Genomic DNA, 22,802 nt, shown 5'->3' on the forward strand with positions numbered 1-22,802 from the left:
TCACAAGCGCTCAGAAAAGCTCTTGTAGTGGGAACGAGCCATGGTGCCTGTACCATTTTTGAGGCGATTTTGCCTCAATGGAAGGTATAGGAAAAACACAAAACGCTCACAAAATTGCTTTGTGCAGCGATTGCGTTTGCATTTTTAAAAATAAATACATTGTATTTATTCTATACTGGGTCAAAGAGTTCACTTTCCTGACTTGCGTCAGGGAGTGATTTACAAAATCGCTTTGAAAAAGCACTTAGAAAAACGCTTTTTACAACAACGCAGCGTGCAGTGGAGCACTGGGAGGTGCTAAAAAAAGTGCAGAAAAACACAAAACGCTTGCGATTTCATTTTTAGATGTGAACGAGGCCTTACAGAGTATCCAAGAAGCTCATGGTGACCCAGAACTGGGAGTTTTCAAGGGAGAAAAATTACCCTCCCTTGTTAACTTTAAAGGGAAGGTTCAGGGAGGGAGGTAAAAAAAATAAAAATCAATATCCACTTACCTGGGGCTTCCTCCAGCCCGTGGCAGGCAGGAGGTGCCCTCGCCGCCGCTCCGCAGGCTCCCGGTGGTCTCCGGTGGCCGACCCGACCTGGCCAGGCCGGCTGCCAGGTCGGGCTCTGCTGCGCTCCAAGGCCTGGCACTTCTGCGTCCCACACGGGCACGCTGACGTCATCGGACGTCCGCCGGGCTGTACTGCGCAGAACTACTGCGCCTGCACAGTACAGCCCGGCGGACGTCCGATGACGTCAGCGTGCCCGCGTGGGAAGCAGAAGTGCCAGGCCTTGGAGCGCAGCAGAGCCCGACCTGGCAGCCGGCCTGGCCAGGTCGGGTCAGCCACCGGAGACCACCGGGAGCCTTTGGAGCGGCGGCGAGGGCACCTCCTGCCTGCCACGGGCTGGAGGAAGCCCCAGGTAAGTGGATATTGATTTTTATTTTTTTACCTCCCTCCCTGAACCTTCCCTTTAAGTTAATATAGCAGGAAGGCTTGGTAAGGTAATCAGGTAATTAAAACTAGAAATGGACCATCAGTACAGACAGACAAATGTCATAGAACAGATGATGGGTTACTTAGTAGGCACGGTGGGAATTTTCAAATTCAATGACATGCTCAAATTTTGCAGGAAATTCTGAGCAAAATCCAAATTTCCTGGATTCCAAGTTTGCATTGCAAAGTATTTTCACACTAACCTTAAGATTTCTTACAGCTAGTACACATTTGCAAACATATGTTCACAGTAGGCTACAATTATGCTTAGAATTTACACATTTTCACATACAATTTTCTTATATGCTTTCTACAGATTGCACAGTGGTCCATAAATATTTTTTGCGATTTAGGTGAAAGCTTTTGCGCATCACACAGATGTAATTTCGTGATACTTTCAGAATTTGCTTGTGAAATTCCATGAATTCGAAATTATACAACACCAAACTGGGAAAACGATGCAAAACTCGAAATTTTGAATTTTGAGGAATCTGTGCGCTAATCCCTATGCAGCATTAATTCTCACTTCCGGGGTCCCGACTCCCGAGCTGGTTAAAGGGCATTTTTATTGATACGGTGAAAATATAATCTAGGAGAAAACTTAGGAGAAAAAGTAAATTGGATTGGGCCCACTGAGTACAAAACAATTACCATTTCATTCTTAATTATGTAATTCTGCTATACATTTCCATTATATAAAATTATCTTCTAAAGGAAATCATTTGACTTGCAGAACGACAACCATTGTCTTCAAGGAAATGAAAAAAAATCATAGAATCTTGGTCTTTATGCTTCTTTTAACAGTTTTAGGTTTCATATACAGAACTGAAATAAGTGAATTAACAGAGTACTACCTAACCCCAAGTGCTTTCAAACTATATTTACTTGAGAAAAATGATGAGAGATCTTTAGACTACATTAATGACATAACTAAAAAAGCATCAAAAGCAGGAACATCATCTACTTTAAAAGCAAGTTTCAACGTAGCAAATAAAAAGGATCCCAAAAGTCAAGGACTGGAGGAAACATTACTGGACACAATAAATAACAAACTAACAACAAATAATACCACCAATCATTTAAATCCATTTGATGTCTTAAGAGGAGGCAAGGGTATTGTATTTTTGGAGACCACAGAGAGGATGCAACCACCTCCTCTGGTGTTATGTGCCATTGAGTCAGCAGCTCGATTGTATAAGGACAGACCAGTGGTCTTCTTCATGAAAGGATTGAAAGATACTGATTCAGAAGATGCTGTAAGGAAATATCTCCCAGTTTTGTCATCATTCAAGAATGTCTATGTTTTTTCTCTGAGTATGGAGGAGGTTTTTGCAGAGACACCACTTTCTTTGTGGTATCAAAAGGTAAGCTTCATATTTGTTCTTTTTTTTTTTTGCCCTGCAGAAAGGAAAAAAGAAAAAATAACACACATGTGCTTATCAAATTTTAAAGAGAATCTGTACTGTGAAAATCTTACATAAATAAATGTACCAACCTGTTTGTTGTCTTCTCCTAGCCCCCTCTGTGACATTTTCGCCGCTTCCTACTGCTTTCCTGTTGATAAAATCACTGTTTTATTCATTGTTTTTGTAAACAATGAAGACGGCCGCCAAACAGGATATACATCATCAGAGCAGGTGCCTGTTTGCAGAGGCTCCTCTCAAACCGGACTTGATTGCTGGACTGTTACTCCAAGTGTTGACTTAGCTGCTTGTCTGAGCTCTGCACTGATCTCTCTGCACTCACAGCTGTTTGGAATGTCTCATCTCCACAAGCATTGCAGAGACGCTGGCTAGGAGCAGAGACATTGCCTGTGACTCATGCAAACACAGGAGAGCCTGCAGGGGGCATGCAGGGGGTGTGCATAACTTCTCCCTATCACAGCAGAGACAGTGCATTCCTCTTAGGCTCGAAAAGGCTTGACAAGGCTTGACAAAGGAAAGAAGAGTAGATACACTATAGAGACAGTGCAACTAGAAAAGGCTGCAGTAAGCCAGACCACATTAGAACAGGTATATGAACTCATGGGATAGAAGAAATAAGGCTGAAATTTTTGTTAGAGGCAGGCTTTATACGGGTGTTGTTTTTTTTTTTTTTTGCGGTGGAATGTAATACTCCTGGCTCCTCCCTACTTCCTGTTTCCCTTTGTTTCATGCAGGGAAAAAGGAAGTAGAGGGAAGCCAGCTGTCCAGATGCATGAATGCATCACATAGAGAGGTGAGAGATTTACGAAAACACACCACTATGCTTGCTCTGCAAGGGTACACAGGAGGGGGGCCCATGAAGAGGGAGGGAGGTATGATGTTGGCCTCCTTCCCTACTTCTGCTGAGTGGGTGTCAATCTTTTATAAGTCCTGAAAGAAAGGGGGGGATGCAGCAAGAGAAATTTGCTTCAGGCAGCAAATAGTGTAGAACCCACCCTTTACATGTCACATGATCAGAAGCGGAAAGTTTACAGCACAGAGCATGCATTGCCAGGAAAATTCTTACAGACCAAGATAACTGGTTGTATTAGAAGCTTTGTAAAGAATGAGTTATCAGGGTCATATATGCCTATATTATTGCCATATACAAGCAATAAACAGGAAACATAAAAAGGAAAGTACACACATGACCAGAGAATAGGGAAATTGTCAAGCACATATTTTCTTTTCACACAAACATGTGACTATTTTTTTTAATTTTACACATTTTCTTGACTTGTGTGGAAAAAAAAAAACATGTGCTTTGAGCCATTCTTTCCTCCACCACAAAGCATGCTACTGTATTTAGATGGAACTAATTCAGATAAAATAAATAATCTGCACCTGGCAAACCATAAATACAGGTGAAACTCGAAAAATTAGAATAATCATACAAAAATCCATTAATTTCAGTAATTCAACTTACTGTATTTTTTGGACTATAAGACTCACTTTTTCTTCCATAAAAGTGGGAAAAAAGTCACTGCATCTTATAGTCCAAATGCAGGGAGTTCCTGACTTGTGAACCCCTACCAATACGAACCTCCAACTCGACACATTGTCAGGTACTCCCTGTACTGTGCCCATGCAGAGGAAGACACATGGGGACAAATGGATGACACAGGGGGACACAAAGGGGCATAGAGGAGGATACAAGGGGGATACAAAGGGGCATAGAGGAGGACACAAGAAGGACAGAGACGGACACATGGGGGACAAAGGAGGACACAAGTGGGACAGAGGAGGACACAGGGAGACACAAGAGGTACAAGGGGGCAAGAGGTACAAAGGGGGCATAATCTACAAGATGCCCCTTCACCATGGATGCACCAGGTTTAGTATATAATTTTTCCCCTGGTTTTTGTCCTCTAAACCTAGTTGCGTCTTATGGTCAGGAACTTCTTATAGTCCGAAAACAATGGTAAAAGGTGAAACTAATATGAAATATAATCCCTTTGCGGTTGTTTTGGATTAATTAGCTGATTAGAGTCTGACACGTTGAGCCTAGATTATTGAACATTTTCACAATATTCTAATTGTCTGAGATTTTGATAAACTCTAAAGGTAGCCATAGACCAGATGGTTATGGGCAGATTCGACAAATTTGATTAGAGATAAATTTGTCTCTTGTCAAAGCTGCCCAGATACTACAGGCTGATCGACGTCCATTTTCAGCATGAAACCTTAAGGGAATTGGCTAAGCCCACCGCGTCTATCCCACCACTGCTTCCCAATGTATAAATGTGCCCCTAGTATGTACATTTATACATTATCTGTCCGGTGTCAGCCTCCATCCGGTGTCCATCCATCTTCCCGGGATCTAACAGTCACATACAAGCATACACACTAGCGGCGCATAGCATCTGACATTAGACACTATGCACCGTTAGCGTGTATGAGTGTAAGCGGCGCCCGGTGAGATGGATGGACACTGTGTGGAGGCTGATACCGGACAGGTAATGTATAAATGCACACACGGGGTGGCGGCAGCGGCGGGGGTTTCATCGCTCGTTCCAAAATCGGCTGCCGTACCGCCGCACACCCAACGAACCAACTCCGGCCCAACGTCTTGCAGCATGCGTTCTGGCCCAACGTCTTGCAGCATGCGTGATCGTCAATGCAACCAATTTCTGTCCCCTTGGGCATGCACTTGGTGGCACCGATTTTTGTCCAATTCAATTATAATAATCGGATTGGATGGTTGTTTGGCCGCCAAGTCGCCTGATGTATGTATGGCCACCTTAAGCCATAATCATCAACATTATAGCAAAGGCTTGAAATATCTCGCTTTGCATGTATTGAGTCTATTTCATATATTAGTTTCACCTTTTAAGTTGAATTACTAAAATAAATGGACTTGCATGATATTCTAATTTTTTCAGTTCACTTGTATAGGTTAATCCATTCACTCAGCTAAAATCAATTTTATATTTACAGGTTGATCCAAAACAGGAAAAATATTGGACACACATTAGTGCTGATGGATGCAGATTGGCTCTGATCTGGAAACATGGGGGCATTTATATGGACAGCGACATTATCTCAATTAACCAGATGCCACATCAAGACTTCCTGGCTAAAGAATCAAAGGTGTCTTTTGCTAATAGTGCTTTTGGGTTCACTGCCCATCATGAGTTTATATGGAAGTGTATGGAAGACTTTGTTCTTGATTATCATGGTGAAATATGGGGGTATCAAGGACCAATTTTACTAACCCGCGTTGGATATCGGTTGTGGGGTTTTTCGGGAAATGGTGAAAAAGACATTGTTTGTGGAAGCATTACATGCCTGAAAATCCAGCGATTCTTTCCTTTATCATTCCCATCATGGAAACATTACTTTGAGGTTTGGGAAAAAGAGCCAACATTTGCTGATTCCTATGGTTTGCACCTCTGGAATTTCATGAATCACAAAGAACACAGAGCTGTGGTTTATGGAAGTAATACTTTGATTGAGCATCTATTCCAAAAGTATTGTCCTTCATCTCATAGAAACTTGGCTGAAATAAAGATGAATGTTTAAAGTAATGGTTTATTGGTAGCGATGAAAACCAAAGGAAAAAAATCTTTACTCGGGGAGCACTAAGAGACCTATTTATACAAAACGTTTTAAATCAGGATGATACCATTTATTGGCTAACTAAAAAGAATAAGAATAAGCAAGGTTTCGGCCTTGCAGCCTTCGTCGGGCTTACATCCTGTTAGTTTGCAGGCTGGTGGTACAGACAGCTATATACATGCAACATCAAAAGGGAAAACAGATTTTTTTAAAGCATAAATACATGTCATTAAGATGCCTCAAGTGAAAACTAAAGAAAGACCGGAAGAAACTTGCACAACTGGACAGCGACATCTTTTTCTTAACTACATGCAAAAAGGATTTCACTTAAAGGGACACTTAAGTCAGGAATACAAAATCATTTTACTTTCCTGGGGCTTCTACCTGCCCCCTGCAGCCATCCTGTGCCCTCGCAGTCACTCACAGAACCTCTGGTCCCCCGTAGCCAGCTTGTTTCATTTTCGCTGACAGGCCCGACAGGCCTGGCCACGTGTATTTTTCTTTGCGTTCCCGTCCGCAATAACGTCCTGCGCCTGTGCAGGATGCTATTGAGGATGGGAACATGAAGAAGAATACGTGTGGCCAGGTCTGTGCAGGCGCAGAAAGCCCACCCACTCCCTGTCAGGGCCTGTCAGCGACAATGAAACTAGCTCGCAGTGGGGGACCAGAGGCTCTGTGAGTGCCTGAAAAGGCACGGGACGGCTGCAGGGGGCTGGTAGAAGCCCCAGGCAAGTAAAACTGATTTTTTTTATTTCTGGCTTAAGTGTCCCTTTAAGGCATATTAATGACATGTATTTATGCTTTAAAAAAATGTGTTTTCCCTTTTGATGTTGCATGTGTAAAGCTGTCTGTACCACCAGCCTGCAAGCAAACAGGATTTAAGCCTGACGAAGGCTGCAAGGCCGAAAGCTTGCTTATTCTTATTCTTTTTAGTTAGCCAATACATGGTATCATCCTGATTTAAAACTTCTTGCTTTTACTGATGGCTAACACGGTACAATACCCTACAGCTATTGATACAATTCATTACTGTCAATTCCCAATTCCAATGGCAAAGTTGCCAGACAAGCGGTTACAGGGCATCAAAACTGATACTCCTGTACAGGGCCCAGAGAGCTACTGGGGCCTGGCCAGGCTGTTGTACAAAGGTGATGTGTCTTTTTGTAAAATTGCCAGTAGAAAATTTCAATTTTCCCTCCCTCTTCTCTTTACCCCATATTTCTCTCTCCCCCTTATTTCTCTTTCCCCTTCTTTCCTCTCTTCCCTATCTCTCTCTCTTTCCCTTCTCTCTTGTTAGAACACTTCACATAAGTAAGCAGAAAATGTGGGTGCCAAGAAAGTTTGGGCGCCAAGGGACATCTAATGTGTGTGTGGAGAGTTGTGCAGATGATTACTGCACCTCATGTGTCCCGGTGTCTCCTTCCATTCTTCATTAATTATCCAAGTCCTTTACTTCCTGGTCAGCATTGGTGCCCTCTGACCCGGACATACTATGCTGTACATGCACAGTATATCCGCTTCGGGCACCTTGCGACCATGCTTACGTCATTTTTGATCACTGGGGATCGTGGTCGCAACTTGCAAGTTGCTCAAGCGGACATACTGCACATGGACAGTGTAGTATGTACAGGTTGGAGGGCACCAACCAGGCTGACCAGGAAGTAAAGGACTTGGATTATTACCAGAGAGCAGAGGGAGAAGATGTGGCACGGGAGGTGTGGTAAGCACCTGCACAACTACACACATACATTAGGGGTCCTTTTTGAAAAATATTTAGTGCTAAGGTATCCATTACAGCTGAATTATTGCAAATACCTTTTGTAAGAAGGCAAAATTGCATTTAATATTTATTCGTGTTTACTACATGAATTGTTAGTTTTTAGTCTGTCAGAAGCACTATATGCAAGTTATCATGATATCACCACTAGGGGGATGGGCAGGGTCCACTACTCTGTTTCTTACCCAAGCGCTGAGTCACATCCATCCCTCTCTTCACAGTGCTGCAGTTGAAAATATTGCACAATATGTCCCACTAAACAACACAGTGATGCTAATGTTAAAACAATACTGAGCACACCCTGGTGAAGCTTGGAAGGGGGCAGGTGCAATGCATAGTGGTGGGCGGGGTTATGTCCCTGCACTGGCCAGTGCAGCATAGTAAGCATGGTTTGCTTGAATGATACAGCGGGGCAGCTTGAAGGCTGATGCAGCCTTCAGGCCTTCAGGCATTGCAAGTGCTGATCGGTTTATGCAGCTAGGTGAGCCCACTCTCGATGCGTAATGGTCATCTGCCTCTGGATTACCCAGGGAGCTTCAGGTGGTAAGAAAGCCTAGGTACAATAATGTACCCGAGGACCAACACTGTCTATGGGTGAGACCGTCTCTTGTTTCAAAGCAACACAAGAGTCCAATAACTTGATGTTTCTGCTATCCCATCTGCATCTGTGGCATCTTGCTTCCCCCTCCCCCTCTATGAAGACTCCGGGAAATCAATGGTAAAAGTATCAGAGTACGCGTGCGGCGTGTGAGGATGACTGATGAGATTGTTATGTGTGTATGACCATTGTTTTAAATGCTTGTGTTGTCTTTTTACTGAATGGTTAAATAAAGTTCCTTTTAAAGGACCGCTATCGAAAAAAATAAATAAATAAATAAAATGTAAAATCCATGAAAACACATACAGTAAATAAAAAGTATATTTCTACCACGGTAAAATATGCTATAGATGACTCTCCTATGTTGCCGTCACTTATGGTAGTTAGTAGAAGTCTGGCAAAACTGACAAGCTTTGGACTAGCCCATTTACTTATAGGGGATTCTCAAAGCTTTCTTTATTGTCAGAAGCACTTAAAGATAGCCCGAGGTTGGCTCAAAAAAAATGTAGGCTACCTAATCCAAGGGGGCTGAGCGGATCATGTAGCCGCAAAAACCGCCGTTCCGCTCCTGTGGGTCGCATTCACTTTCGTGACCTATTAGTGAAATGAGAGATTCATTCTCTCATCCAGCGTGCAGGGGAGGTGGGGGAGTGGCAGGAGGCATGGCTAGGGAGAGAGAGCTGCTCAATGGCAGCTCCGGAAACCCTGTAGGAACGCCCCTGGCGGTTTTTTTAAACAGGGAATTCCTCTCCCTGTGTTTACCTCTGAGATAGCGACAAATTGTTGCTGATCTCGGGGGGCTATAGCGCAGCCTGGGGGAGGGGCAGAGAGTGGCGGTGTGGGGACATAGAGGCATGAGGCATGTTATGAGGCAGAGAACATGCCTCTGTGTCCCATCTGCCCCCCATCTTCCCACCGCGGGTTTTCTTTAACCTCCTTGCCGGTTATCCCGAGCTCAGCTCGGGGTAACCTGCGCAGGAGGATTTCTCAGGCCCCGCTGGGCCGATTTGCATAATTTTTTTCCCTACACGCAGCTAGCACTTTGCTAGCTGCGTGTAGTACGCGATCGCCGCCGCTCGCCTCCGATTCGCCGCTACCCGCCGCGCCGAGCCGCCCCCCCCGCCCCAGACCCCTGCGCAGCCTGGCCAATCAGTGCCAGGCAGCGCTAAGGGGCGGATCGGGGTTCCCTCTGACGTCACGACGTCTATGACGTCGGTGACGTCATCCCGCCGGGTCGCCATGGAAGCCCTGCAGGAAATCCCGTTCTCAACGGGATTCCCTGCATACTCTGATCGCCGAAGGCGATCGGAGTGGGTGGGGGGATGCCGCCGCTTAGCGGCTATCATGTAGCAAGCCCTGGGCTCGCTACATGATTAAAAAAAAAAAAAAAAAAAAAAGTGCGGCGCTGCCTCCTTGCCGGATTTTTTAGACCGGCAAGGAGGTTAATGAGTGTCTGTTGCTCAGTTCAACTGCCAGAATAGTGTGCTAACAGGTCGGGGGGTGCTGTGCATCTTTGTATACATCCTTTCCAGGGAGTGCTTTTGTAAAGAATAAATGAAATACTGAAAATCCCCCATGAAGAGATGGACTAGTCAAAAACCTTTCAGTTCCATCACATTTCTACTAACTAACTAACTATGGCAAAAACCCCTTTCGGATGTCTCTCTCTCTCTCTCTCAATTGAAAATGATTTTTACTACTGCTCGGATATCTGAACTAACTATCCGCCCGGATTTCAGAGTTTGTCGGATTGTGCTATTCAGATTTTAAAAAATATCCGAATTGCTATTTGAAATTCGGATAATGGAAAAAGTTTGGATTATCTGGGTAGTTCGGATATCCAGAATTCGGATGAGCACCACTGGTGATCAGACCCCACCAACAGAAAGATCAGACCCCACCAACAGAAAACTTTGTTGGTGGGGAGAAAAGGGGGGCGGGAGGTGTTTGGAATTACTTGTGTGCTGAGTTGTGCGGCCCTGCAGCAAGGCCGTAAAGCTGCAGTGGCCTAATTAATGAAAAATGGCCTGGTCTTTAGGGGGGTTTAACACTGAGGTCCTCAAGTGATTAAGGGAGCAGAGACTGCTGGTACAGAAGTGGTTAATTTGTATAAAACAATATTTACTACAGCTAATAAAAATGGATGTAGTGCAGCTGGTAAAAGCTGAACCTCCCCATCCTTATCCACTTGAGGTTCCTGGGTTTTCCCCCTACAATTTTGGCGCATCCGCTTTGTCACTATTGATACAGCAATATTTTTTTTCAAGTATTTTTTAATTTCACAGGCACTTTATCAAGGAAACTTAGGCATAAATGCAAAAAAATATTTTTTTCATGTTTTCCCTTCCTAATTTGTACATGACAAGTACCATAGTTGTAAAACACTTCAAAATACATTATTTGCTTCTCCCAGTTAAAACGATATCATGCCATATTACATCACTAGTTGTTCATGTAGCAGACCATTATCACCAGCTTGTGCATCTGTAGCGATTGCATAAGATCGTTAGGGCACACAGTTTGGGGACCCCAGTGCTGTATTTATCTTTTTCCCTAGCAAGCTACGACCATGCAGGCAATTGATGAGTCCCAATGGCACCTGGCGGTGGTACCACTAGAGGTGGATGAGTGGATGACACCACAAAAAACCCAGAGTTTTTTTTCCTTTCTTTTTCCAGCGACTGCAATGATATGGCAGCAGAGTCGTCCATGGACCCTGGCGGTATGAACACAGACTTTAGTAGTGAATTAGATCAGAGGAAGCAGGAGCAAGATTAAGCAGTCAGCGGGAGCACAGAAGACTATGGCACATCACTGGTCGTATCACAGCATGATAATGCTGCCCAAAAATTATATGCATCCGTGCACCCTGGTGGTGTGAACACAGACTTAAGTAGTGAAATAAAACATAAGCGGAAGCCGGAGGAGGACTAAGCAGTCAGCGGCAGCATAGAAGAAGACTATGGCACCTCACTGGTGGTACCACAGCATAAAATGTCGCCCAAAAATGATATGCATCTGTGGACCCTGGCAGTGGGAACACACACTGCAGTAGGGAAATGCTGCAGCAGGAGGAGCAGCGTGTGTAAGCAGTAGCAGCATATAAGGCCATGGGACATGACAGTTGGCACCACAGAAAAAAATAAAATGAAGCAGGCCAATAAGGAGTAGGTTGCAACTTGCGTTGGAAAGGCAGGCATTATTCATATTCCCAGCCAGGCAGCCACTTCATGTCCCTCTGTTGCCAACAGCGTAATGTGATCAGCACCCACGGATTCCAATGAATTGTGGAAACAAAGTAGGAGTGCTCTGACCTTCCGTCCGTCAGTACCTCTTGGACAGCGATCCGGATCCCAACAATAGTGGTCAGCACCTCCAGAAGAATGCTTGCTCTTTTACTTAAAACATAGCTCTTTAATTAAAGATTTTAAAAAGTTCCATTAAAAATGGTGAAGAGTTGTGGGGCCATTAACCAGCATCTAATATACTACTTCCTAACCAATCAGGAGATGGCACCTTGGAGGACCTGATGGGGAACTGCATGCAATTGCAATTGGACCAATGGGAACATAGAGTAGGGATACACCTATCCTGAAACATGTGTAACAGGTGAAATCCCAGAGCAAAAAAGTAGTGCACTGAAAACATCTCCTTAAGCCGCTCTAATCCCTCATAATCAGGGACAGGCGGCATCAGTCATCGACAGTGCAATAAAACATATAATATTAAATGCCATTGTTCCACAACATTAGTAGCATGCAGCCAGCACTCACCATCGTATCTCAACTTCCGCGTTCGCCGCGCGGCCCAGGGTTGCTGTGACGTAATGCAGAGGGAGTTCCCTGCTTCCCTCCACCCAATCCATGGAGCGCACATGGCCAGGGATACAATGCGCGTCAAACTGACGTCGCAATATCACACTCCCCCACAGCACGTCACTATGGAAGCCAGATGGCCACTCCTCCTTTCCCGCACCACCTATCCGAGCCCACAAAAAAGTAAACAAAGCGTGCTTCGCCGCGTATATACAGACAAATTATTGAGCTCACTGGCAGAGTGCTGGGAGGAAACTCGTTATAGAAACCCCCAGGAAAACCGCTTAAAAAACGACAAAAATACATCCTGCTGGCAGCATACATACCAATGTTAAAGGGGTATCACCAATTTCAGTACACTTGCATAGATCACCCTTAGCAGTCAAAAAAGAGATCCCTCTCAGTGCCATCTCCATCTGAAAGATAATAATACATAAAAATATATCAAGAACAATATACAATCATACAAAAATTACAATACTCATATAGAAACAGGTAACAACCTTGACCTCTATAGACCTATCTAAAACTAACCATTTGAATCATGAGCAGGTGGAAACCACTATCCCATCCCATCCCATCCCAGACTTATCTCAAGGTGAAAGCAAGATCATATTCCCTATTTAAGCCTGATGGTCCATACGTATTCAACAATCGGATCCACTTTGCCTCTCTCCTTGATAATTCCTTATTTCTATCCCCTCCCCCCCAATCTGAGGGTACCTGGTCTATCACCTGGACCTTTAATTGTGAAACAGAATGTCTACTATTCAAAAAATGGCTAGAAACAGATTGTTCTTTACATTTAGTCCGGATTGAAGACTTGTGAGAGCAGATCCTGTCTTTAAGTTTCTGTGTAGTTTGGCCCACGTAGCCCAAGCCACACGGGCATTTCAAATAGTATACCACATATGTAGAATCACAGGTATAGTAATCTTTAATCGCAAATTTCCTCCCAGTTGATGGATGTGTAAAATATGAACCTTTAGTGATGTTGTTACACATGTGGCAATTTAGACATGGAAATGTACCGGTTACTTTCTTCATATTTTTTGAGGGAGTACAGCCCCGAGTTTTAACTACCCTGTTACGGATTGTGGGGGCTCTCCTATATGACATCAAAGGTGGCTCCACAAATTCAGGTATGTTTGGATATGCTTCTCGGAGTATGGCCCAATGTTTTTTGATAATTTTGGACACCTGATCACTTGCCGTCGAATAAGTAGTCACACATGGAATGCGTATCTTGGACCGTTTCCTTGTCTTTTTCTTTTTATTTGATTTCTCTAAGGATGTTTTCGGATATTCCCTCATGGAGAATTTTCGTTCCATTTCACTTAATCTAGTTTTACACATGTCTGGATCTGAAACTATGCGTCTAACCCTCATGTACTGTCCCTGAGGGATATTTTCTACGATATGTCTTGGATGGAAACTTCCATATTCTAATATTGCATTTCTGTCTGTTTTTTTCACATATAAATCAGTACTCAATACTCCATTATGGATCATGACCAAGGTGTCCAAAAAGGCAACTTGTTCATTACTAGAATGTGCAGTTAATCTGATTGAAGGGCAACTGCCCTCCAAGTCCCGGATAAAGGCCTCCAGGTCCGAACGCGGCCCCGTCCACACGCAAAAGACGCCGTCGATAAAACGCCACCAACAAAGCGCAAAACGACGAAAAAGTGGATGCGGGTACACGAAAGCCTCCTCGTATGCGCCCATAAATAAATTAGCGTAGGACGGGGCCACGTTCGAACCCATCGCCGTTCCCTGCCTCTGCACATAAAAAGCATCTTTGAATTTAAAGTAATTGCAATACAAGATAATGGTAAGTAATTCCCTCACAAATTTTCTTTGGTCCTTCGTGAGGTCTGACTGGGTCAATAAGTACCAGTCAATTACCTCAATTCCGTCATCATGTGGAATAGCCGTATACAGGCTTTCAACATCTAAAGTCACCAACAACACTTGTTGCCCTTGATCCAAACTCAGTGATTTTAATTTTTCCAAGAAAACATTAGTATCCCTCAAAAAGGAATCTAATTGTACTACAATAGGTTGCAGGATTCTGTCTATGAAGATTGCCAGAGGGACGAAAATAGAATCCACCCCGGACACAATAGGCCTGCCCGGGGGTTCTTGTAGATTTTTGTGGACTTTCGGCAGAGTATAGAGTATGGGGGTTATTGGGCTCTGTTTGATCAAAAATGTCCGACTTTGTTCATCAATAACACCCCTAGAATAACCCCAACTCACCACCTTCTCTATCTTCCTCTTGATACTCATTACAGGATCTCCCTCCAATTTCTCATATACATGTTCCTGCTGTAACTGTTTGATAATTTCCATCTCATAGTAGGAGGTGTTCATTACCACCACAGCTCCTCCCTTATCCGCTGGGCGGATTGTGATATCCCTATTGCTCTCTAGAGTAGCTAAAGCTAATCGTTCTTCCTTTGAAAGATTCAATCTTGGATTGTTTTCTCTGGTTCGAAACGATTTTTCCAATAAGGCCAAATCCTGATTGACATTCTCCATATATCGGTCCACAATTTGATTGCTCGGGGGATTAAAGGAGCTTTTATTCCTCAGTCCTAATTCTCTAAGCTGAAAGGCATCTGATGACGTAGGTTCCCTCATACCTTGAAAGCCCATAGAATTACTGAAAAAAAATTTTAGTTTCAAATTTCGAAAAAATTTAAATAAATCCAAATCCAATTGAAAGAAATCCGGTTTTGATGTTGGACAGAAATTGAGACCATGATTAAGCACCTTCGTCTCAGTTGGAGTAAGTACATAATCCGAAATATTAATAACTAATTTCACTTCTTCTTCTGTCTCAAGGTCATTTTGTCTACAGAGTTCTTTTTGTTTTTTAAGTTGGTATCTCCTTCCTCCTCTCCTCCTGTGTTTCCGTGAGTTGCTGGAGAGGCCTCCCTGGAAGTTTGTAAAAAATCAGACCCAGATGATTCAGCTCCAGAAGTAGATCCAGGATTACGAGGTGTTTTTTTAGGATGTTGTTTGGGATTTCTCCTATTCATAGGTCTACCCCTCCCTGGAGCCCGGGTTTGTCCTGGAAACCGTTGCCAGGTATATACATATCCAGTGGAGTAATCCAGCATGTCTCTCTGGAATTTTGATCGTTTAATTTCTTCTACTTCCTGAGTATGTTGTGACATTTTTTTGTTTAGGCCTTCATAGAAATTGGTGTAGTCCTCTGTCGATGCCAATGATTTGAGTTCATCCTCCATTTTTAAAATTTTTATATTTAATTTAGGGAGTTCCTCTTGAATTCTAGCAATCACATGTAACATAGCATCCATTGAGGCCTTATTCCAGATTGCTTCCCAGACTCCAACATACTTGACATCCCTAGGAAAGAAGGGAGGTGCCACTTGTGCTCGAATTGATCGAGGTATCCGTTTGTTTCTGTAATATTCCGCCAATGTCTTGGCATGGAGTTCTAAATCTGTCCGATATTTTTTAGTAAATTCTAAGTTCTTTTTTATGAGCTTCATGTCTGGTTTAGATAAGAATGAGGCACCGGCCTCCATCTGACCCATGATCCTGGTTGCATCTTCCTCAGTATATGAGAACAATTTGGTCATAATGGTGTCGCCTGTTTCCTCCATGGTGCTAGATCAAAGGTACTTGTAGTTGCACTTTAGCGTAATGTGATCAGCACCCACGGATTCCAATGAATTGTGGAAACAAAGTAGGAGTGCTCTGACCTTCCGTCCGTCAGTACCTCTTGGACAGCGATCCGGATCCCAACAATAGTGGTCAGCACCTCCAGAAGAATGCTTGCTCTTTTACTTAAAACATAGCTCTTTAATTAAAGATTTTAAAAAGTTCCATTAAAAATGGTGAAGAGTTGTGGGGCCATTAACCAGCATCTAATATACTACTTCCTAACCAATCAGGAGATGGCACCTTGGAGGACCTGATGGGGAACTGCATGCAATTGCAATTGGACCAATGGGAACATAGAGTAGGGATACACCTATCCTGAAACATGTGTAACAGGTGAAATCCCAGAGCAAAAAAGTAGTGCACTGAAAACATCTCCTTAAGTCGCTCTAATCCCTCATAATCAGGGACAGGCGGCATCAGTCATCGACAGTGCAATAAAACATATAATATTAAATGCCATTGTTCCACAACATTAGTAGCATGCAGCCAGCACTCACCATCGTATCTCAACTTCCGCGTTCGCCGCGCGGCCCAGGGTTGCTGTGACGTAATGCAGAGGGAGTTCCCTGCTTCCCTCCACCCAATCCATGGAGCGCACATGGCCAGGGATACAATGCGCGTCAAACTGACGTCGCAATATCACACTCCCCCACAGCACGTCACTATGGAAGCCAGATGGCCACTCCTCCTTCCCCCGCACCACCTATCCGAGCCCACAAAAAAGTAAAAAAAGCGTGCTTCGCCGCGTATATACAGACAAATTATTGAGCTCACTGGCAGAGTGCTGGGAGGAAACTCGTTATAGAAACCCCCAGGAAAACCGCTTAAAAAACGACAAAAATACATCCTGCTGGCAGCATACATACCAATGTTAAAGGGGTATCACCAATTTCAGTACACTTGCATAGATCACCCTTAGCAGTCAAAAAAGAGATCCCTCTCAGTGCCATCTCCATCTGAAAGATAATAATACATAAAAATATATCAAGAACAATATACAATCATACAAAAATTACAATACTCATATAGAAACAGGTAACAACCTTGACCTCTATAGACCTATCTAAAACTAACCATTTGAATCATGAGCAGGTGGAAACCACTATCCCATCCCATCCCAGACTTATCTCAAGGTGAAAGCAAGATCATATTCCCTATTTAAGCCTGATGGTCCATACGTATTCAACAATCGGATCCACTTTGCCTCTCTCCTTGATAATTCCTTATTTCTATCCCCTCCCCCCCAATCTGAGGGTACCTGGTCTATCACCTGGACCTTTAATTGTGAAACAGAATGTCTACTATTCAAAAAATGGCTAGAAACAGATTGTTCTTTACATTTAGTCCGGATTGAAGACTTGTGAGAGCAGATCCTGTCTTTAAGTTTCTGTGTAGTTTGGCCCACGTAGCCCAAGCCACACGGGCATTTCAAATAGTATACCACATATGTAGAATCACAGGTATAGTAATCTTTAATCGCAAATTTCCTCCCAGTTGATGGATGTGTAAAATATGAACCTTTAGTGATGTTGTTACACATGTGGCAATTTAGACATGGAAATGTACCGGTTACTTTCTTCATATTTTTTGAGGGAGTACAGCCCCGAGTTTTAACTACCCTGTTACGGATTGTGGGGGCTCTCCTATATGACATCAAAGGTGGCTCCACAAATTCAGGTATGTTTGGATATGCTTCTCGGAGTATGGCCCAATGTTTTTTGATAATTTTGGACACCTGATCACTTGCCGTCGAATAAGTAGTCACACATGGAATGCGTATCTTGGACCGTTTCCTTGTCTTTTTCTTTTTATTTGATTTCTCTAAGGATGTTTTCGGATATTCCCTCATGGAGAATTTTCGTTCCATTTCACTTAATCTAGTTTTACACATGTCTGGATCTGAAACTATGCGTCTAACCCTCATGTACTGTCCCTGAGGGATATTTTCTACGATATGTCTTGGATGGAAACTTCCATATTCTAATATTGCATTTCTGTCTGTTTTTTTCACATATAAATCAGTACTCAATACTCCATTATGGATCATGACCAAGGTGTCCAAAAAGGCAACTTGTTCATTACTAGAATGTGCAGTTAATCTGATTGAAGGGCAACTGCCCTCCAAGTCCCGGATAAAGGCCTCCAGGTCCGAACGCGGCCCCGTCCACACGCAAAAGACGCCGTCGATAAAACGCCACCAACAAAGCGCAAAACGACGAAAAAGTGGATGCGGATACACGAAAGCCTCCTCGTATGCGCCCATAAATAAATTAGCGTAGGACGGGGCCACGTTCGAACCCATCGCCGTTCCCTGCCTCTGCACATAAAAAGCATCTTTGAATTTAAAGTAATTGCAATACAAGATAATGGTAAGTAATTCCCTCACAAATTTTCTTTGGTCCTTCGTGAGGTCTGACTGGGTCAATAAGTACCAGTCAATTACCTCAATTCCGTCATCATGTGGAATAGCCGTATACAGGCTTTCAACATCTAAAGTCACCAACAACACTTGTTGCCCTTGATCCAAACTCAGTGATTTTAATTTTTCCAAGAAAACATTAGTATCCCTCAAAAAGGAATCTAATTGTACTACAATAGGTTGCAGGATTCTGTCTATGAAGATTTCCAGAGGGACGAAAATAGAATCCACCCCGGACACAATAGGCCTGCCCGGGGGTTCTTGTAGATTTTTGTGGACTTTCGGCAGAGTATAGAGTATGGGGGTTATTGGGCTCTGTTTGATCAAAAATGTCCGACTTTGTTCATCAATAACACCCCTAGAATAACCCCAACTCACCACCTTCTCTATCTTCCTCTTGATACTCATTACAGGATCTCCCTCCAATTTCTCATATACATGTTCCTGCTGTAACTGTTTGATAATTTCCATCTCATAGTAGGAGGTGTTCATTACCACCACAGCTCCTCCCTTATCCGCTGGGCGGATTGTGATATCCCTATTGCTCTCTAGAGTAGCTAAAGCTAATCGTTCTTCCTTTGAAAGATTCAATCTTGGATTGTTTTCTCTGGTTCGAAACGATTTTTCCAATAAGGCCAAATCCTGATTGACATTCTCCATATATCGGTCCACAATTTGATTGCTCGGGGGATTAAAGGAGCTTTTATTCCTCAGTCCTAATTCTCTAAGCTGAAAGGCATCTGATGACGTAGGTTCCCTCATACCTTGAAAGCCCATAGAATTACTGAAAAAAATTTTTAGTTTCAAATTTCGAAAAAATTTAAATAAATCCAAATCCAATTGAAAGAAATCCGGTTTTGATGTTGGACAGAAATTGAGACCATGATTAAGCACCTTCGTCTCAGTTGGAGTAAGTACATAATCCGAAATATTAATAACTAATTTCACTTCTTCTTCTGTCTCAAGGTCATTTTGTCTACAGAGTTCTTTTTGTTTTTTAAGTTGGTATCTCCTTCCTCCTCTCCTCCTGTGTTTCCGTGAGTTGCTGGAGAGGCCTCCCTGGAAGTTTGTAAAAAATCAGACCCAGATGATTCAGCTCCAGAAGTAGATCCAGGATTACGAGGTGTTTTTTTAGGATGTTGTTTGGGATTTCTCCTATTCATAGGTCTACCCCTCCCTGGAGCCCGGGTTTGTCCTGGAAACCGTTGCCAGGTATATACATATCCAGTGGAGTAATCCAGCATGTCTCTCTGGAATTTTGATCGTTTAATTTCTTCTACTTCCTGAGTATGTTGTGACATTTTTTTGTTTAGGCCTTCATAGAAATTGGTGTAGTCCTCTGTCGATGCCAATGATTTGAGTTCATCCTCCATTTTTAAAAGCCCGTGTGGCTTGGGCTACGTGGGCCAAACTACACAGAAACTTAAAGACAGGATCTGCTCTCACAAATCTTCAATCCGGACTAAATGTAAAGAACAATCTGTTTCTAGCCATTTTTTGAATAGTAGACATTCTGTTTCACAATTAAAGGTCCAGGTGATAGACCAGGTACCCTCAGATTGGGGGGGGAGGGGATAGAAATAAGGAATTATCAAGGAGAGAGGCAAAGTGGATCCGATTGTTGAATACGTATGGACCATCAGGCTTAAATAGGGAATATGATCTTGCTTTCACCTTGAGATAAGTCTGGGATGGGATGGGATAGTGGTTTCCACCTGCTCATGATTCAAATGGTTAGTTTTAGATAGGTCTATAGAGGTCAAGGTTGTTACCTGTTTCTATATGAGTATTGTAATTTTTGTATGATTGTATATTGTTCTTGATATATTTTTATGTATTATTATCTTTCAGATGGAGATGGCACTGAGAGGGATCTCTTTTTTGACTTCTAAGGGTGATCTATGCAAGTGTACTGAAATTGGTGATACCCCTTTAACATTGGTATGTATGCTGCCAGCAGGATGTATTTTTGTCGTTTTTTAAGCGGTTTTCCTGGGGGTTTCTATAACGAGTTTCCTCCCAGCACTCTGCCAGTGAGCTCAATAATTTGTCTGTATATACGCGGCGAAGCACGCTTTGTTTACTTTTTTGTGGGCTCGGATAGGTGGTGCGGGGGAAGGAGGAGTGGCCATCTGGCTTCCATAGTGACGTGCTGTGGGGGAGTGTGATATTGCGACGTCAGTTTGACGCGCATTGTATCCCTGGCCATGTGCGCTCCATGGATTGGGTGGAGGGAAGCAGGGAACTCCCTCTGCATTACGTCACAGCAACCCTGGGCCGCGCGGATATGTATATACCTGGCAACGGTTTCCAGGACAAACCCGGGCTCCAGGGAGGGGTAGACCTATGAATAGGAGAAATCCCAAACAACATCCTAAAAAAACACCTCGTAATCCTGGATCTACTTCTGGAGCTGAATCATCTGGGTCTGATTTTTTACAAACTTCCAGGGAGGCCTCTCCAGCAACTCACGGAAACACAGGAGGAGAGGAGGAAGGAGATACCAACTTAAAAAACAAAAAGAACTCTGTAGACAAAATGACCTTGAGACAGAAGAAGAAGTGAAATTAGTTATTAATATTTCGGATTATGTACTTACTCCAACTGAGACGAAGGTGCTTAATCATGGTCTCAATTTCTGTCCAACATCAAAACCGGATTTCTTTCAATTGGATTTGGATTTATTTAAATTTTTTCGAAATTTGAAACTAAATTTTTTTTTCAGTAATTCTATTGGCTTTCAAGGTATGAGGGAACCTACGTCATCAGATGCCTTTCAGCTTAGAGAATTAGGACTGAGGAATAAAAGCTCCTTTAATCCCCCGAGCAATCAAATTGTGGACCGATATATGGAGAATGTCAATCAGGATTTGGCCTTATTGGAAAAATCGTTTCGAACCAGAGAAAACAATCCAAGATTGAATCTTTCAAAGGAAGAACGATTAGCTTTAGCTACTCTAGAGAGCAATAGGGATATCACAATCCGCCCAGCGGATAAGGGAGGAGCTGTGGTGGTAATGAACACCTCCTACTATGAGATGGAAATTATCAAACAGTTACAGCAGGAACATGTATATGAGAAATTGGAGGGAGATCCTGTAATGAGTATCAAGAGGAAGATAGAGAAGGTGGTGAGTTGGGGTTATTCTAGGGGTGTTATTGATGAACAAAGTCGGACATTTTTGATCAAACAGAGCCCAATAACCCCCATACTCTATACTCTGCCGAAAGTCCACAAAAATCTACAAGAACCCCCGGGCAGGCCTATTGTGTCCGGGGTGGATTCTATTTTCGTCCCTCTGGCAATCTTCATAGACAGAATCCTGCAACCTATTGTAGTACAATTAGATTCCTTTTTGAGGGATACTAATGTTTTCTTGGAAAAATTAAAATCACTGAGTTTGGATCAAGGGCAACAAGTGTTGTTGGTGACTTTAGATGTTGAAAGCCTGTATACGGCTATTCCACATGATGACGGAATTGAGGTAATTGACTGGTACTTATTGACCCAGTCAGACCTCACGAAGGACCAAAGAAAATTTGTGAGGGAATTACTTACCATTATCTTGTATTGCAATTACTTTAAATTCAAAGATGCTTTTTATGTGCAGAGGCAGGGAACGGCGATGGGTTCGAACGTGGCCCCGTCCTACGCTAATTTATTTATGGGCGCATACGAGGAGGCTTTCGTGTACCCGCATCCACTTTTTCGTCGTTTTGCGCTTTGTTGGTGGCGTTTTATCGACGACGTCTTTTGCGTGTGGACGGGGCCGCGTTCGGACCTGGAGGCCTTTATCCGGGACTTGGAGGGCAGTTGCCCTTCAATCAGATTAACTGCACATTCTAGTAATGAACAAGTTGCCTTTTTGGACACCTTGGTCATGATCCATAATGGAGTATTGAGTACTGATTTATATGTGAAAAAAACAGACAGAAATGCAATATTAGAATATGGAAGTTTCCATCCAAGACATATCGTAGAAAATGTCCCTCAGGGACAGTACATGAGGGTTAGACGCATAGTTTCAGATCCAGACATGTGTAAAACTAGATTAAGTGAAATGGAACGACAATTCTCCATGAGGGGATATCCGAAAACATCCTTAGAGAAATCAAATAAAAAGAAAAAGACAAGGAAACGGTCCAAGATACGCATTCCATGTGTGACTACTTATTCGACGGCAAGTGATCAGGTGTCCAAAATTATCAAAAAACATTGGGCCATACTCCGAGAAGCATATCCAAATATACCTGAATTTGTGGAGCCACCTTTGATGTCATATAGGAGAGCCCCCACAATCCGTAACAGGGTAGTTAAAACTCGGGGCTGTACTCCCTCAAAAAATATGAAGAAAGTAACCGGTACATTTCCATGTCTAAATTGCCACATGTGTAACAACATCACTAAAGGTTCATATTTTACACATCCATCAACTGGGAGGAAATTTGCGATTAAAGATTACTATACCTGTGATTCTACATATGTGGTATACTAT

General features: G+C 43.0%; 1 protein-coding gene across 1 annotated transcript; it reads left to right on the forward strand.

Moving 5' to 3' along the window:
• Positions 1-2,057: 2,057 nt before the first annotated feature.
• Positions 2,058-5,962, forward strand: LOC137504690 (alpha-1,4-N-acetylglucosaminyltransferase-like). The gene is made up of 2 exons (XM_068233273.1): positions 2,058-2,341; positions 5,378-5,962. The coding sequence occupies exons 1-2, from the start codon at positions 2,120-2,122 to the stop codon at positions 5,960-5,962; spliced, it is 807 nt and encodes a 268-aa protein (XP_068089374.1). The 5' UTR covers positions 2,058-2,119.
• Positions 5,963-22,802: the final 16,840 nt, after the last annotated feature.

This window comes from Hyperolius riggenbachi, chromosome 4 (assembly GCF_040937935.1).
Source record: "Hyperolius riggenbachi isolate aHypRig1 chromosome 4, aHypRig1.pri, whole genome shotgun sequence".
Taxonomy (NCBI): domain Eukaryota; kingdom Metazoa; phylum Chordata; class Amphibia; order Anura; family Hyperoliidae; genus Hyperolius; species Hyperolius riggenbachi.